This window comes from Mus musculus, chromosome 12, assembly GCF_000001635.26.
Source record: "Mus musculus strain C57BL/6J chromosome 12, GRCm38.p6 C57BL/6J".
Taxonomy (NCBI): Eukaryota; Metazoa; Chordata; class Mammalia; order Rodentia; family Muridae; genus Mus; species Mus musculus.
The window spans coordinates 81,089,394-81,105,828 of record NC_000078.6 but is presented as its reverse complement, the minus strand read 5'-3'; the positions used below and the strand labels follow the sequence as shown (position 1 = coordinate 81,105,828).

Genomic DNA, 16,435 nt, shown 5'->3' with positions numbered 1-16,435 from the left:
GCCCCATGGCAGGAATGCTGAGAAAAGCCCTGTACCTGGCTGGGGCAAGGCAGCATGCCACCTGCATGTTCAGTGGGAAGAGTGTGGTGCCCATGTCCACAGACACCTGCTGGAGCTACCTTCCTCTTAACGCTTAGGGAAGTAGAGGAGAAGCCTATTAGCCCAGGCTCTCCTTTTCTTTCTCCTAAATGTCCCTTTACTCATGGGATGGGGAAAGTGAGTCCCATTCCCATTAACTTCTCCAAGCTTTACTAAAACTAATAAATCCAGGAACTGCAAGGAGAGCGTGATGGTGCATATCTTTAATGTCAGGACTAAGGAAGGCTCTGATGGCAGGCCTGTCATCAGCCTGGGCAACATAGCAATGCTAGCGCTTTCTTGAGAAAATCAAATGTCTGTGGTAGCCCGCTGGCTTCCTGCACTTCCTATGATCGCTCCAGACCACAAGGTCAAAACTCTACGGGACTCGGGAAAGCAGCACAGACAGTGACTGAGGGGCTGCACACGCAGTGCTCTGAAGTCAGGAGGAAGGTTGGAAGTAGAGCAGAAAGCAAGCTCCTTGTAGTGGCTGGAACTCCTCAGCGCTGACTGTGTGCGCTGTCTTGCACTGACAAACCTGACAGTGCCAGACCTGCCAATTTTGGAAGAGAGAAACAAAAGGCCAGATTTGTTATTGTTGAATCTCCCAGTTTTTAAATGTTATCTCAAATACTTTGCGCGCTTTAAAGCAGGTCAAACAAAACACTTCTGTGAACCAACAGTTTGGAATCCCTATCCCGGGGCCAGCAGTAATGTACTGTGTCTCTGTTTTGAGAAAAAAAAAACAAAACACCACAAGCATACAAGACACTGCCCCTCAGCCCCTCGCTCCTCACTGGTGGCAGTGTCTGAAGATCAGGGAAGTGTTCCTTACCATTCTTCCTTCCCTCACACCCTGATGGGAGGCGGAGAGAGACAGAAGAGCAGAAGAGCAAAGGCATTCAAGCCCCAGTGATGATTTCACCTTGTGGCGCTGTAGTCCCAGCAGCCTCTGCCCGCCTGAGCGTACACACTCACCTTTGCATCGACCTCGATGGACCACGGCCAGGGCTGGGTCTCGGCACTTGGCTCTCTGGTACTCACACATGGACTCGTAGGACCTGCCGTCAGAGGCGCAGATGGGCTTGGGCTGAGTCCTGGGACAGTGTGGGTTGCACGGAGGGTCACGGTCACTTATTAGGAACTACGTTGGGAAGGAAGAAAAAAAGTGAAATAACACAGAGGTTATTTTTGCAAGAAAAATAGGGAGAGACCCATGACTTATAGTCTTGGCTTCCCCTTAGTTAGTAAATCTCAAATAGATCTGAAGTTATAAAACCCTAGAGATGAGGGAGCCTGATAGATGTTTAACCAAGGAAGGCCTCCCGTATGCATCCCAAAGATAGTAAGGTCCTGTTAACTGACCACAAGATGCTCCAAATGTAGGATCCTGTCAATCTCCACAACCACCCTGTGAGACGGAACCCCTGACGGGACCACTGTCACACTGTGTGGCGTGAGGATCTCCTCACAGCCTAAATCCATGGGGAGAAAATCAAAGCTTTAACCTGAAAACCATGCACCCTCTCTCCACACACGGATGGCTACCACAACTGCTGCTTACAAATGCTCAACTCCAGAAAAAAACAGTCTCTAAGTTCTGTGGGGGAAGTTTTATGTAATAGGTAATATCATTGAACCCCAAACCTATCGCCAAATCAATAGCATTAAACCCCAAATCTATCTGTTCTGCCCATTGCTCTCTAGCAAAATACAAGCTGAGTGAGTAAGAAAATTTTTTCCTGTGTTCCAAACGTGTGGTGATAATAATCAGCGTGGGAAACAATAAGTCAAGCAGAATCCTTTAGGACCAGAATTCTCAGACACCTTCAATAAACCCTCATGCACTGCGACCCTCCAAGTCGACCTCAGCATACCAGTGTCAGCCCTGGATCCCTGATTAAAACCCTTGAAAGGTGTCCAGCTGCCATTAGGACAGGTCAAGGGTGTTCCAGGATGGCCGTATGTGACCCTGGGCCTCAGTGACGGCATTTCTGTGCCGCTTGTTTACCACTGCCTCTGCCCATCTAGCCATTTGAAGTGTTTCTCCACCATCTGCTCTCAGCCTGCTCTGGGTTTGGGCTGCCACCATCTTTTTCAGGAGGCTTCCCCAACTCTCACAGGTAAGGACAGTGCCCATCCCAATCTCTCACAACTCTGGCTTCCTCTCAAGATATTTTTTTTCTTCTCTTTTCTTTTCTCTTTCTTTTCTTTATCTTTATTTTTCTTTATTTTTTTTTCAGAACACTTTTATTACACACGCTATGAATGACAGTTTATTTGCCTGTCTGGACTTAGATCTTCCACAGATAGAACTCCAGCCCCTTGCCTTCAAGCACATAGCCGTCTGCTCTGCCACACTGACCCGGTCTGAGGCAACACAGGTGAGAAGCTTGCCCTGCTGGAACTGCTCCTCCAGAAGAGCTGATTCTTCTTTCCTTTCGTCGTTGTATTTCTTTTTAATTGTCCTTGATAGTTTTTTTGTTTAAAATCTCTTCCTCCTCAGGAGTCAGCTTGGCCCCCTTCTTGTGGCCCAGGGGCAGTGCATAGTGGGACCCGTACCACTATCAGTACGATGCGCTGTCAATAGGCACAATGCCATTCTTCACCTGGGTCTTGGTGCGGACAAGCTCATTACTGGATGCATTGTAGACAACATCAATAATCCTTGTTTTGTGAGTACAACACTCAGAGGCCCAGGAAACATTCCCCACATCCAATCTCAGGGCACGGTAGTTCTTACTGCCTCCTCTAACTCGGACTGTGTGTATACGGCAAGGGCCAATCTTGGTGTTGGCAGCTGGCCGTCCCTGCTCATACTTCCGCTTCTTGTGGTATGGTTTTCTCTTACCCCTGGTCTTGCGGCACTTGTACCAGTTGTCCAAGAGATACTCATTGCTCAGTAATGACTGGAAAGAGGAAGCCCCTCTCTAGCTCTTAACATCTGAGATGATGAATTTATATGTGTGACTTGGTTGGCAATAGGGTACCCAACTTGGAGCTTCAAGACAAGAAGGATTTAACTTGCTCTACATGTAAACATATCTGAGCATCTAGCACAGTGCTGGACTCTTTGACTATTTGTGGAACCAATGTAGCCATGAGTAGTGCTTCTCGAATGAAATTAACTCAGAACCAAGATGTCTAGCAAAAGGCCTAACCTCCCCTCCCAGATTCGCATCACCCAAGGAGGCTTCTGGGATGCTCTCTCTTCAATGCGCTGATTTGCTCTAGCTGTGTCCTTTCCTCTGTCCTCCTCACGGCAAAACAGTGCACAGAGGTGCACAGAGGTGGCCCAGAGCTCCTCAGAACAGAAGGTTCTAAGGAGTAGGCCTATCTGATCTGAGGCTCTTTAGCTTCTGACTTTGAGCTGGCTTGTTGTTGTTTGTTTATTTGTCTGTCTGTCTGTTTGTTTGTTTAAGTCATGGATCTGTTGGGTCTAAGGAAGTTGCCTGTGTTTTCGGGCTCTGAGTTTTTCTCGTCCTCAACAGTTGAGGATACTGACATGGCATGTGTTACTATGTTATTGTGAATCTTCCTTCTGTTATTGTGAAGATCACATTTGCCAACACCACCTCGGTCATATGTAAGTTTTCGCTCATCTTTGAAATTTAAACAGTGTGGTTTTCTTTTTTAGAGAACTCACCAAAGGAGAGACAAAGTTTCTTTTTTAAAACAGCAGAGGTTGCCTTGTCCGCTCTGCTGCTCACAGAGGAAGACAGCTACAGACGTCATCATGGCATTGAACTACAGGTCATAAATTCAGTTTGGAAATGGCTTGTTCTGAGTCAAAAGAGACTCAGTGTGACTGTGCCAGAGACCAGTCTGACAAGGGGAGCACTCTGTCTGCAGACAGACAGGTTACAGAGCCTCAGAACCCCACCTCCTCCAGACCACGGAGTGATCTCCGTGTCAGGAGGGTTGCCACAAGATGCCTGTCTCAAATTTATTCGCCCCGAGGGCGCTATAAAAACTTCAGAGACAGCACAGGGCAGTTGCTAAAGACCATCTTCAATCAACTATAGACCTTGTTTGTGTGTGTGTGTGTGTGTGTGTGTGTGTGTTTGGGGAACAATGTGTATTTGTGATTGCACTCAAAACACAGACTAAGTTGTACTAAATGGGGCTTGAATAGTGTGACTCTGCCCTCACAGAAGAGATCATCCTGCATCCACGAACATTCAGAATGAGGCTATTCTTCCATCTGCTCAGGAAGCCAGTGAGGGACACTCAACACAGACCCTGCCCACAATGGGTTTCCACTCTAGAATAAGATGTCAGTCAAGCAGTTACCACACAACATGTGAGCAGAGAAACCAAGAGAGGGTACGATCCTGGAAGCTTGCAATACTACAGAACCACACAGTTCCAAATAGCTTTTCCTGACAATGGAATGTTCTGTGCCCATGCTAGCCACATGATATATAGCAAACGCAACTAAGACCGAATATTGAGTTGTGTTTAATTTCAGATGGCAATGTCTGGATAGAGGCTGCCATACGAGATAGCCCAGCCATGAAGTATCTAAGCAAGGAGAAGGAAAATGGTCCTTCACTGAGTTTGTGTTTGCTTTTTCTGAGACAGAGCCTCACTATGTCACCCAGTCTGGCCTTGGCTCTGTATTTCTCTGCTTTAGCCTCCTAAGCAGACATGGCCGTACCCACCCTCAAAGGAGGTTTTCCTAGTGCCAGACTAAGGCTCACTGAAGTCTTAAATGACTCTCTTAAAGCAGAGAGAGATCTCAAGAACAATGTCTACATTCTAGAAATGGATGTGGGTTGGTCTAATGCTTATGGGTCAATAGCCAGAATATCCCTGAGTTAGTCATAGTTCAAATGAAGTGACAAAGGTAGGGTTTTTTTCTCTCATCTTGCAGGTCACACAGTAGGTACAAGGTAGAGATCATTTAATCAATCATGTTTATGATCAGTTCTCACAGCACACAGACAAAACTCAAAAGAATTGAAGTAACCATGATTGGCAGGAAATTTGGGTGGTGGCAGCAAGGTTGATTATTCCCCCCTCCCCCAAGGATTCAAACACTTAGCCGTTTCCCTTAAGAATGAAAATTACATTTTTTATAAACAACAACAACAACAAAACCCTCCTTCCTAACCAAAAGACGAGAAAAGCAAAATAATAATGGTGTTAAATATGATTGCATAACATAGAAGCCAAACAAAGGGGGCCAGGACAATTGTGCAGCTGAAACTGTCTCTCCCACCCCTTCTCCCTGGGGACCAGATAATTCCAAACACTTTGTGTTGTGCTCACATTTGCAAAGTGGGACAGATACTTGACTTATATATAAACAAAGCACCCTCCCTGCCGGAAAAGCTGCTCGCTCTCCAGGGACTGGCTCTGCCAGCCATGGGGAGGATGAGGGCAGACAAACAGCAAGGCTGAACCAATAATCTCTTCCGTCTGTAACACACATACTCTGCTCCCTGCCTTATGGCTCCAGCAGAGCAAAGACCCTGCTGCAGCTTCTACCCAGAGAGACCACCCCTATGCCACAAGCTGTGTCAGATTCGATGGCTGCCAAGTTTCCATAATAACACTGTAGGATACAAGAAAGCCAGTCTAAGGCTCAACCTGAGAGATCTTCAACATTTCCCTTTTCAAACAATTCCCAGCCTTTACTTCCCCCTACTATTTTATTATTTTACCACTGTTGTGGCATGAGTGTGTGTGTGTGTGTGTGTGTGTGTGTGTGTGTGTGTGCGCGCGCGTACTCTAGCAGGTACACAGGTACCCTCGAGGGTCAGAAGAGAGCATCCGTTTGCCTAGCGATGGAGTTACAGAATTGTAAGTTTCCCAATGGAGGTCTTGGGAACCAAACTTGGATTCTATGGAAAAGCAGCAAGCACTCTTAATCACTGAGCTCTCTCCAGCCTCACACCCCAGCTAAACTTCTGAGCAGGTATTTATCTGATAACAGGGATGCTTTTCAATTATTCTCAGGTGTTAAAAAGGTAGCAGAAGCCATACTAAATCTGGTCAGAGGGTTTGGGACAACAGAATCTACATTACCGATTACAAGTGACATTTCTTTTTGCAATAGCATCCTCAAAAGTCATAGACTAAATTGAAATTAATTCGATGCTTTTTCCCTGTAAGTTCACATGTGGCACTGCTCTAAGCATTTGCTAGCAATATTTTTGTTTCATTTCTCTATTGTTACAAAGCAAAACACTCTTGGCTTAATAGCTTTGAACAATTTGTTTCTTCTCATAACTCTGCAGGCCCGCAGGGCTCAGCTGGGAGGCTCTTTTGCTCCAAGTAGTAACTGGAGAGGTAGTGAACTTGACTGAGTTTGACTGGGAGCTTGGCTGATGCTGGGACATCCACTGTGGTGTCACTGACTGACTGTATCCAGAGTAGCTGAGGACTGGCTGGGACTCTCTTACCCATCGTGACTCATCTGACAGCAGAGTCGACTTCCAATCAAGTTCCACTTCCACACTGTCAATGACGTTCTCATCTAAGCAGCAAAGGCAGAACTAGGAAGAGAGCTAAGCAGATGCCTGCTGCCGAGCCTGATGATCTGTGTCCATCTCTGGAAGCCACATGATGGAAGGGAAGAACAGACTCCACAAGTTGTTCTCTGATCTCCACAGGCACACCCCTCCTACATTATATATATATATATATATATATATATATATATATATATATATATATATATATAGTAACATTTTAAAGTAAATGCCTTCATATTTTAAACATTAGTGCTCGTGGAGATTTTACCGTACTGTGTTCATCATCTATCAAAAACCCTCAATAAATTGCATTATCATTTATTTATCAGCTTATAGATCTATAAAAGACTGTAGCCTATTTCTCTTTATATATGTATGGCACAACACAATGTCTAACCCAAAGCAGATGCTCAATACAAACCTGAAGAATAAACAGACCAGCACGAAGCCTTACCTAAAATATGTCATAGATAAAAAGATCTTTTCATGTGTGGCCTTGCTGGAAGAGTGTCATGAGAGAGGGCTTTCATGCATGCCAAGCGCCTCCTCTCTCTCTCTCTCTCTCTCTCTCTCTCTCTCTCTCTCTCTCTCTCTCTCTCTCTGTGTGTGTGTGTGTGTGTGTGTCTGTCTGTGTGTCTGTGTGTCTGTGTCTGTGTGTCTGTGTTTCTGTGTGTGTGTGTGTGTTGTCTGTGTCTGTGTGTCTGTGTCTGTCTGTGTGTCTGTGTGTCTCTGTGTGTGTGTTGCTTATGGATCAGATGTAGTAAGCTCTTGGCTACTGTTCCAGTGCCATGCCTGCCTGTAGCCATGTTCCCCATCATGATAGTTGTGGGCTCTAATCCTCCGAACTGTACACCTCAAATAAATTCTTTCTAGAAGAAGAAGTGGCAGAAGAAGAGGAGGGGAGTAAGAGGAGGGGAGAAGGGAGGAGGGATGGAGGAGGAGGGGGGAAGGGAGGAGGGATGGAGGAGGAGGGGGGAAGGGAGGAGGGATGGAGGAGGAGGGGGAAGGGAGGAGGGATGGAGGAGGAGGGGGAAGGGAGGAGGGATGGAGGAGGAGGGGGTAGCAGATACTACTACCTTTCTATCTCTGACGGAAAAGAGGTGCTTCTTGTCTAACCTGAAGCTTAAAGCTTTCAAACATACAGACATTTCTTTCCTTTCTTTTACAGAACATGTGCCAGGTAAGGAAGTTCATACCAAAATGGTAGTTTTCCCCAAAATTAAGGAAAGGGAAAATTCCCAAGTCACTGAAGAGAAGGTGCCAGTGTGGCTGAGACAGTGTGCCTGTACCAAAGGCAGTGGTCACTAGATGGTCATGAAAGTCAGGCTCTGTGAGCCTGGCCTCACCCTCTTCACATAGACCTGAGGGAAGTCTTTGCCCCGTCCCAGACGTGAGTCATCTCACCCTCAAGTCAGCCTGCAGCCTGAGAGACCTCTGATTGCTGAGCCGGAGGTGAGAACATGTCAAGGTGGAAAAGCTGACAATTGCGCAGCCAACATCATTAGCACTCTGGCTGCTCTGGCAGCTGCTGTACACGAGCATCTGACTGAGAACAACGACCAGATGACAAAAGAGATTCCTGTTTAAGTCAGTTTTTTGATGCACTAAATGCATTTTTCCACAGAGGCTATGTTGTCAAGACAGTGAATTATCTGCATCTGCAAACGGTCTCATTTACCTTCCCGAAGAAGAAAAGGTGACCAACCCTGCCATATGCCTGCTGGGTCGTGAGGCGCCTACCCCAAGTACAGCACAGCTGGATTGCTCCTTCCTGCCTCAGGACTCTGCACCAGCTGAGCATCCTCCCTGAGACATGCCTTCATCTCACACACACGCTCCCGTGTTCTCTCTACCAGTACAAACACTGCTGCCTTGGGTATCTAATGGACTTCTCTGATGAGCCTCCATATTGCCTTCTTACTTTTCACACTGTGATTAGATGACCAACATAATTACGCATTTCTTCCACACTAGGTTGAAAGCTCCTCACAAGCAGAACCTAAGATCTGGGCCTCACACCGCTGAATGCCTGAGTGGGGATTCGACAACACACAAGAGAACTGAGCCAGTCAGTGGTGTAGTCCTCCAGGCCTGATGTTAGTGGCCCAGCTTCTCTCACCACACAGTCACTCCCAGTGTGGGGGGTATCAGAGACAGGTCAAAGGGCAAGAGCATTTCTGAGCTCTTGATTGACAGAGAGGAGAGGGAGGCTCTAAGAAGGAAAAAGAGCTTCCCTAAGAGACCAGGGTTTTCCTCGAAGTTCCCCTCAAGATTTTAGCATTTCTGGCTGTATATGTGCTATCAAAAGGGAAAATGGCACTCTTGTAGTGAATGCCAGAGACAGAAAGGGAAACACACACACATATATGTATGTATATATGTATACACACATACACTTGCATACACAAACATACACACACGAGAGAGATATAAACAGAGAGAGAGAGAACACTAATTAAAATGAAGTCACCAATAAAAGGGCAACAATACCCCCTAGACACAATAGCCTAACCACTAGAAGCCCAGTTCCATGAATGAGTTGCCTCTTTTAGAGCTGACAGCAAGTGAGGGCCCACAGACCCCCAAACGTTATAGGCTATTGCCATTGCCCATCTCCCAGAACTTGGCAACAAAGTCCTGGTGCTGAAGATACTTCATAGAGTCATAGAACATGGCAAAGTCAAACTGGTACTCACGTGGAAGCTTTGTCACTAAGAAAGGGCTAACTTTCCTGTGGTGGCAAAGGGTATGTACCCGACCAGAGGAGCAAAATACTCATCAGTCTTATCCAAATAGGAACACTGAAAACTACAATAATGACTGCTACTTAATAATACATATCATTTAATAATAATAATGCATAATAAGACATGCCCACTAGTGTAACAGCAGTGTGAACATTATGAGAGTGACCAAACACTTTCTATTTGGATCTAGGTCCTGCTGTACAAGATAAAATCCATGCCTGGCCACATTAGCAGGCCAAAAACCTGAGTCTAGATAGGACATAGGCCCTAGAGAATCTACTACTATTATTCTGCTAAATGGACAGTATTAAACTGGTTGTCGTGGAAGCTGTACCCATTTAGCATCTTTCAGCCCTCATTAGAGAAGCTTCTATTCGTAGTGGATGGTAATTAACATGGAGACTCTTGATTAGCCAAGCTTCGGGGAATGTTCAACCCTAACTGGAACATCTAAATCACACTCCCAAGGCCCCAGGATCACTGAAAAAAAAGGAGATGGAAAAAATCTAGACCAAGAAGTGGTGGACAACTACAAGGAAACTGATCTCTAGACACAGCAGTGGGGCTGCTCCTATTAACTCCCTACAGTTGAGACCATATGTACAAGACTTGTGCAAACTCAAACCAGACCAAACCTCAGCACGGAGAAATCGGGTGGGCACAGACCTAAGTTAATGGTACCTCTAGTTAAGGAGTTACTAGAAAAGGAAGTCAGGGTTTTTTTTTTTTTTTTTTTTTTTTTTTTTTTTTTTGGTTTGGTTGGTTGGTATTTAGTCTTTTTTTTTTTCAAGTGTAGTTCATGGTAGGTGGACCACGCTCCACAGGAAATCCACACATCCAAGAATGTATATGCAGCACAAATTGGACGTAAGGCTTAAAAAAAGAAGGAACACAAAGTTGGGTAGGTAGAGAAGAGAATAGGATCAAATACACATGGAACAAAATTCTCAAAGTAAGGTCCAGCTGCTATTCCTTCCTCTCCAACCAAAGGCTAGATTTCCTGTTGCCACTCTCTTTACCATCTGTGACATCAGAACTTGGCCTTTCCACCCTAGGCTGCATCATTGAGACAAAGAGCAGTTTCCCATTAAAACATCACTCACCCACCCACTATCAGATCCATCATCCACATTAAACTCCACATCCCTGCTTCAGCCAGCTGTCCATCACCCTTCTCTGACCCCATGACCACTGCATTTACACAGGTGCAAAGGACGGCCCTGGCCGGCAGCTTCAGAGCGGGGACGGTAGAGATGGGGGAGCAGAGATAAGGGAGGTCAAAGGGAAAGGGAAGCGGGCAACATGCTGGCCTGCTTTTCCTCGGCACACCTCCACCACAGGCCTGACAACAGCACACCCCCACTAAAAGGCTTTTCACACTGCTGAGGGAAAACAGACGTGCACACACCCCTCCAGCTGTGGGGCAGCTGGAACCACTTCTGTTGTTTTAGCCAGAAGAGACCTGACCTTTGTCACCCCGCCACCACCCCCTCCCCAAGGGAGAAATTTAATGGTCACCTCAACCACCCAGATAGCTTCCCTACTCCAACTGTGACCATCCAGAGCCAAGAGGTGACTGGTGGAAGCCAGAGCAAGAAGGCGCTTTTGCCAGGTGCCACCTCGGAGGAAGATTTGGGGCTCAGCAGATTTCCGGATCTAAAATGACTCCATGTATCAACTTATATCTACCACATACATACCTGAAAGCCCATACCCTGTGTCAGCCATAAAAGCAATATACATAGAGTGTGGGTCAGGGCCTAGGTCATCAAATTTCCAATGAATTATTATTCTAAGTGAAAGAAGCCAGACTCAAAATCTACATAGTAAATGATTCTATTTCTGTGACATTCTGAAAAAGGCCAAACTAAACAGACAGAAATCGGATCACTGATTACCAAGGGGTTGGGGTGGAAATTCTCTCTCTCTCTCTCTCTCTCTCTCTCTCTCTCTCTCTCTCTCTCTCCCTCCCTCCCTCTCCCTCTCTCCCTCTCCCTCTCCCTCTCCCTCTCCCTCTCCCTCTCCCTCTCCCTCTCTCTCCCTCTCTCCCTCTCTCTTGATGATGGAGGTTGTTACACAGGTAGAGCTTATTAAAATTCACAGAAGGGAATGCCTAAAAAGGAAGATTGTACTTCGGGTAAAGCAAAAAAAAAAAAAAAAAAAAAAGAGGAACATATAAAACACAAAACTAAATAAAAATAATTCCAAAGAATGTTGTCTTTGAAGGGTCCATCCGAGCCCCCATCACACTACTGCCACTCAGAGAAGTTTCTAGAGACCTCTCAATCCACATCCTTTAGTCACAAGGCACCACGCTAGGCACATTGGGGTTTATGAAAATAAACAACAAGAACACAGGCACTATGCCCCAAAGCAATTCTACTTGCAAAGACCGACGAGGGTGCAGCCAACTCCACAGGAACTGTGCTTTCTGCGTCTCTAGCAGACAAAAGGACACGATGTGTGAAGTGGAAAGCTGAAGACTACAAGCCCAGCTAACTCTTCTAAAGGAGAAGAGACAGGAGAGGGAAGAAGAGGAAATGAAAGATGGCATCCTGTCAGCACAGAATCCCAGGGCATCTCTGACATCCTGGGGCTGTGTGTGCTGAGCGCTGGGGACAAAGCAGCCACCTGGGCTCCAGAGAATCCTCAGTCAGAGATGAATCAAACTGGAACGATCTGGAAGAACTTCTCAGAGAGGAGATTGCTATCTAGGTCATGAAGAGGTTCTACGTGTAGACAGGGTTGCCCAAAAACTACATTAATGGATACAAGGAAGTGGAGAGCAAACTTATTTCAACCTACAGGTCATAAATAGCCTTGTACAGAAGAAGTAAGGCTCTAGGACCATGTTGAATATGACACCGTGCAGGGTCCTAAAAACGTAACGGTGTCTTTCTATTTCGCCTTTTAAACAATTGGCGGTTGCAAGATGGAAATAAAGGACAAGATCAGATCTGAGTTCTAGAAATATCCAGCAGAGATGGGGCAAAAAGCAAGGAGGTTGGTGATGGGAAAGGGAGAAATGAAGATAGGGAGCGTGTTTAGACTAACGACATGACTGGGTGTCACAGACAAGCATGGCAAACCTGAAGCCACAGCCACCTCCAAGAACTGCAGCCTCGCCACAGCAGGTAATGACTGGGGCTCGGTCCTACAGGCTCTAGAGACAAAGCAGCTATCTGCAGGGAAGGGTCTGCTGCCTCGTGGACAATACTTCGCAGTTGTGGGGATGCTATTAGCCTGCCTTTTATTGGGTGAGCAGACTCACAGCTTCAACTCCCTCTGGGTTTTCACCTTCTCTGTGCACCAAAAGGGCATCTGACCTTTTATTCACAGAAGAAAGCATTTATTTTTGTTTCCTGCTTACGTACCCCAGTCACTAACTACCCAGCTAAAATCCCCAGTCATTAAATACCAGCCAACAGAACTCAAGAAACGAGAACTTCAGAAACCCATGTTCCCAACCACCCTTCTCGTCCTTCAGACTCTTCCACCAGTGAAAATAAAAACTCTTCTCATTTCAAATCAAATAAACAGAGGAGACTCTCCAGAACCCAGGACCCAGGTTTTTCTAATCCCATCAGACCACTAGCACTAGGGGAAAATAAGAATTAAGCTGACGGTATGAGCAGGGAGCCATGGGGAGGTCGTGTACTTGGGGTGCAGCCAAGAGATTGTGCATTATATAAGAGAGGACTTGGCCCTGGGAGGTGCAGAGACAGAGAGGACAAGGAATATGTTCCTGTGGGGCTGCTTGGTTCTAAGAGTTCTGCCCTTCATCCCTGACACATACCTGGCAATAAGGGATTGCTAAATTGGCACTATCTCTCAAGTCGGCAGGACCAGCTTATTCAGCCATGGCTAGGGCTCCTTACAAGGTTATTCTGAGAACCTCTAAAAGCACCATCTAGTGATGTTCTCCAAGACTCCCCAGAACATTATTAAGAAATAGCTATCGTACCACTGGGCATCCAGGCTGCTGGCAACACTGGCAGGGTTGCTTGTCCCTATAGCACCATGCTGTATATGTAATATGTGTGATATGTAATGTGTGTGTCACACCTTAGGGAGTAAAGGTTTAGTAGGACCATGACTGGGGTTGTTCCCAATCCTGCTGGGTCCTGAGCAGTGACTGAGCCCTGCAGTTTGGAGAATTTGGAAACAGACAGTATTGTTTACATGCGAAATAGACATACTGATGAGATGCTGGGCTAAGTGGGAGGTAGAGAAGCCTAAAGGGGTGTTGAAAAGATTAAAGACCCATTGAAAGACTCTGGGCACCTACAGAGCTGTCTCAGCCTACGTGCCAAGATACACAGAAATGATGTAGAGCCCTGTCCCCACCTCTGCATGAAGTCCAGGCTGCTCTGGCACCTGAATCAACATCTTTAACAGCAGCTGGAGTTAGTTCCCCTGGCATATCCCTATGCATTTTCAGGATGTCTCTTGGGCAAAAGGAAAAGGTGTCACCTGTTTGTGGAAGTGTCTAAGTCACCTTAAAGTAAGCAACCAGAGGGGTTACTGTTTGAGCAGCTGAAGACCTGGAAATCATTGCAATTTAGAACAGAGGTCAATATGGCACCATGTTATAACCTTAAGTTGAAGAGAATAGAAATACCAGCAAGGAGAATAGTTGCCAAGGGAGCACGGGTCTACTTAGCAGGCTGTGCGATTCAGACAGGCAGTCTTGGACATAGGAAGAACTTGCCAGAGGCCTGTGGAGAAAATCCTCGAGCTATCCACAGAGGCAGAGCCAGTATTAGTCCATCATTTCATAACGCAGAGAGCAACTCTCCAAAATGACTACACGGGAAATGGTCATTACACTGTGGGAAACTTAGAAGTAGAACCATCCTGAACACCTCTGTAACCACAATGCAGCTGAAAGAAAGCTACTAAGGGTTGGTTCAAAGTGGGAAGGGGAGGACTGCAAGGGGTAGGAGTTGAACAGTCTCTCAATCTAAAGGGATGATCGACTGAACCTATCCATGACCTGAAGCATATAAATATCCATTTTACAAACACATGACCACACGTGTGTACATATGCACATACTCACCATCAAGAAGATGCTTGCTGGACAGTGGTGGAGCACGCCTTTAATCCCAGCACTCTTGGTATTGCTGCTGTTCATCTTCTGACCTGGGAAGATTGTGTGTGTGTGTGTGTGTGTGTGTGTGTGTGTGTGTGTGGTGCATGCTCACAAACTGAAGGACAAGTCCTTCTCCTGCCACCCACTGTTCTCACTGACACAGGGGTCTCAAACAGCTTCGCTCTAGCCCACCACAGTAAGCAACCTGCACAAGTCCTAACAAGATGACAAGAAAAGACAGAAAAAGAAAAAAAAAGAAAAAGAAAAACCAGAGTCTCTGGGAATGGTTTCATGATCCATCATGACTAGATGAAGAAACTGGTGAGCATCCAGTGTCATGGGATTTTTCACTGGTGCTCATTTTGCAAGAGTGTGGTCCTGAGGCATACAGAGAGGTTCTTCTTCATACCCACTGCACAGAGCAGTATTTTCACTGGTAAGGAGGAAGGGGGAAGGGGTGGGGGATGTGTCCTGTATCCGCAGCACTTGAAGAAATCATCTTGCTTCCAACCCTGAGCCCTGGCAATGATTCTGAGCAGGAGCAGAAACAAGCAAGCAGAAGAGGAAGCCCAGGCTCTGCTTCCCTGGTCCAGGCACTAGGCTGGGGTTGTTATGTGTGTAAATCCTGCTTCCTTCACTTGCAGTTCCCACTATCATCTTGACCCACCCAGCTCCAGGTCATCAAACACAGGATTACATGTGTCCATACACACATTGCATGTATCCACATAGAAACACCCAAAGAGCCTTTTAAGCCATTTAGAGGCAAAAGGAGTCAGAACAGTCCGGTCAGTGTGAAACTGCAACTGCCATGCACCACAGAAAACCTGGGACTGTGAGACCATCTCCAACTGAAAAGCCCTACTGCGCCCCTCAGACAAGGATTGATTACAGCTGTCCAGGGCCCAGGCTCCTCTTAACTTCACACAACTGTGAGGCTGTTCTGAGCAGGAGAGAAATTCTGTTGACCCAAACTGGGCCAAGGAAAAGTAAATAAATGGCCAATTCTATGGTTGGGGTGGGGGTGACCTGTGGGAATCAAAGAAAAATCCACTCCTGAAGAGAAGGAAGTAGTGTCTCACGTCCTAACCCTTTGAGTTCCTGGGCAGAGCGGGAATCTTTCCTTGAAGATCAGAATCCTGGATGTGATTGTTGAAGACCTGTTTCTCTTTTGGTCTAGGTATTTTAACTCTAAGGTTTCCGTTACCCACAAACAAGGGATGAGATGGCGTGATGGAAGTTAGCTTTGCACTTAGCAGGTCCCATCTGTCAAGCCTTCCTGGGAGGATGAGAGGGTAAGGGTGAGCTGAGACTGTGGGGATGGGAGGGGGGAAATGGAGTGGGGAGAGGAGCTTGCAGAGACACCAAGCAAGATTGCCCACTCCCAAGGACCTGAGCTCTGCTGCTTTCAGACACCAGACACAGTGCCCATAAAGACTTTATACTAAAGATTCCCGAGCTTCCAACAGGATTCTCAAGACTCTAATAACCAGGGAAAGCTCACATTACAAAGTTAGAAGTCGGAGCAGAAGATCCAACAAACACGGGCTCTGGAATTTCCTTACACTTCTCTGTAGTCTCCAAGCTTTGTATTACATGGCTTTTGTATAAACATGAGGGTAAGAGAGACCTACACAAAATCCCAAGCAGGCTGACCCAGGTCTGCCTTTAATATGGGTTGCTTCCAAAGTCCTATCTTCCCTTAATCCTGATGCACATCAAGATCACCCAATGCCTATGACCAATGGTCCATTCAAGGCCAGGAACTGGACATACTTTTCCAAACTTGAGGTAGGGGGAGAAGGAGGCCTTGGTTTGTCTCTAGGGATCTGATTGGGCTTCCTCTCCTGGAGCATCACACTCAATAGCTCTCATGAGGTTGGTGCAGAGCCACATGGCATCAGAGCCCAGATGATGTCGCAGGCACTGTTGGGTCACTCTGCAGTGCTCCTGGCATGGCCTTCTCTATAGAAGCAACCCTGAGCACCCTGCGACTCTGCCACAGTCAGGATGGCCTCTGACCTCTCAATCCA

At 46.4% G+C, this 16,435-nt stretch overlaps 1 protein-coding gene and 1 pseudogene across 3 annotated transcripts in view; both read right to left on the bottom strand.

The window, feature by feature from the left end:
• Smoc1 (SPARC related modular calcium binding 1) overlaps positions 1–16,435 on the bottom strand; it is a 159,607-nt gene that overhangs the window by 80,586 nt on the left and 62,586 nt on the right. For 2 of the 3 annotated variants that reach the window (NM_001146217.1, NM_022316.2), the window contains exon 2: positions 1,057–1,222. In NM_001146217.1, coding sequence (NP_001139689.1) covers positions 1,057–1,222 — 166 coding nt within the window. Of the gene's footprint in view, positions 1–1,056; positions 1,223–14,369; positions 14,626–16,435 lie in introns of those variants that run through there. The other variant, XM_006516135.4, reaches the window with a different exon arrangement.
• Gm18031 (predicted gene, 18031) lies at positions 2,323–3,002 on the bottom strand (annotated as a pseudogene).